Genomic DNA, 813 nt, shown 5'->3' with positions numbered 1-813 from the left:
AGCACCGTCAGACCGCCCACCAGGAGCCCGGGTCTGTCCCAGGTTTCTCCCTAAAACTAACACACTAAAGGCTTTTAAACTTGGGGAATATACTAGAATTGTTGGGTCTTTGTAAATTATAGAGTGTAGTCTAGACCTACTCTATCTGTAAATTGCATTGAGACAACTCTTGGGAGTTGATATTGAATTGCATTAACAAAGTCTACACTTCTTAATTTCAATGGTTTGGTTTCCCTCCACGGCGTAAACAGAAAGGATGTTGGAACTCACAGCCCAGTTGCCGGGACACACACAGTGGTATGAGTCGAGTAAGTTCAGACATGTTCCCCCATTCTGACAGGGATTACTGCTGCAGGACACCTTCTGCACTGTCTGCGGGAGGGGAAGAGGAGAAGGAAAGCGAAGAGATCAACATGACATGTACAGCTCCTCAGGTCTTCAGCTGGAGCCATTACAACTAACTGTTTTTAAATGTCTTACCAACTCCAGTGCAGTCACTTTAGTCTCCAGTGTTGTCACCTGGAAAGCATAGGAAACATGTTTGTATGCAGTTCAGAATAAGCAATAGTTATTTGAAAAGAAAAGCTATTATTATAAACCCACAATAGTCTGTTTGATTGCATCAAATAACTTCATAACTAAAAGATTGAAATTAGAACCAAAGTTGGGATTGTTTTTTAGGAATGAATCTTGCCTTACCCGAAGTTATAGGAAACAGATTGTTAAAGCTACATTTCATCCGTTTTGGATCACGGTAAGGTGACCAGATTTCTCAGAGAAAATCCGGGGACATTTTCAGCTCAGAAGCAAATA

General features: G+C 41.3%; 1 protein-coding gene across 1 annotated transcript in view; it reads right to left on the bottom strand.

Annotated features, from left to right (window-relative positions):
- Positions 1 to 813, bottom strand: part of cubn (cubilin (intrinsic factor-cobalamin receptor)) — an 86,874-nt gene that overhangs the window by 79,879 nt on the left and 6,182 nt on the right. Inside the window, exons 4-5 of the mRNA XM_032510808.1 lie at positions 481 to 519; positions 271 to 372 (exon numbers count right to left, since the gene is read on the bottom strand). Of these exons, the coding sequence (XP_032366699.1) occupies positions 271 to 372; positions 481 to 519 (141 nt within the window). The remainder of the gene's footprint in view (positions 1 to 270; positions 373 to 480; positions 520 to 813) is intronic.

The sequence above is a fragment of the Etheostoma spectabile genome, unplaced genomic scaffold (genome assembly GCF_008692095.1).
Source record: "Etheostoma spectabile isolate EspeVRDwgs_2016 unplaced genomic scaffold, UIUC_Espe_1.0 scaffold272, whole genome shotgun sequence".
In the NCBI taxonomy this organism is placed as follows: domain Eukaryota; kingdom Metazoa; phylum Chordata; class Actinopteri; order Perciformes; family Percidae; genus Etheostoma; species Etheostoma spectabile.
This window is presented reverse-complemented; position numbering and strand designations above follow the sequence as displayed.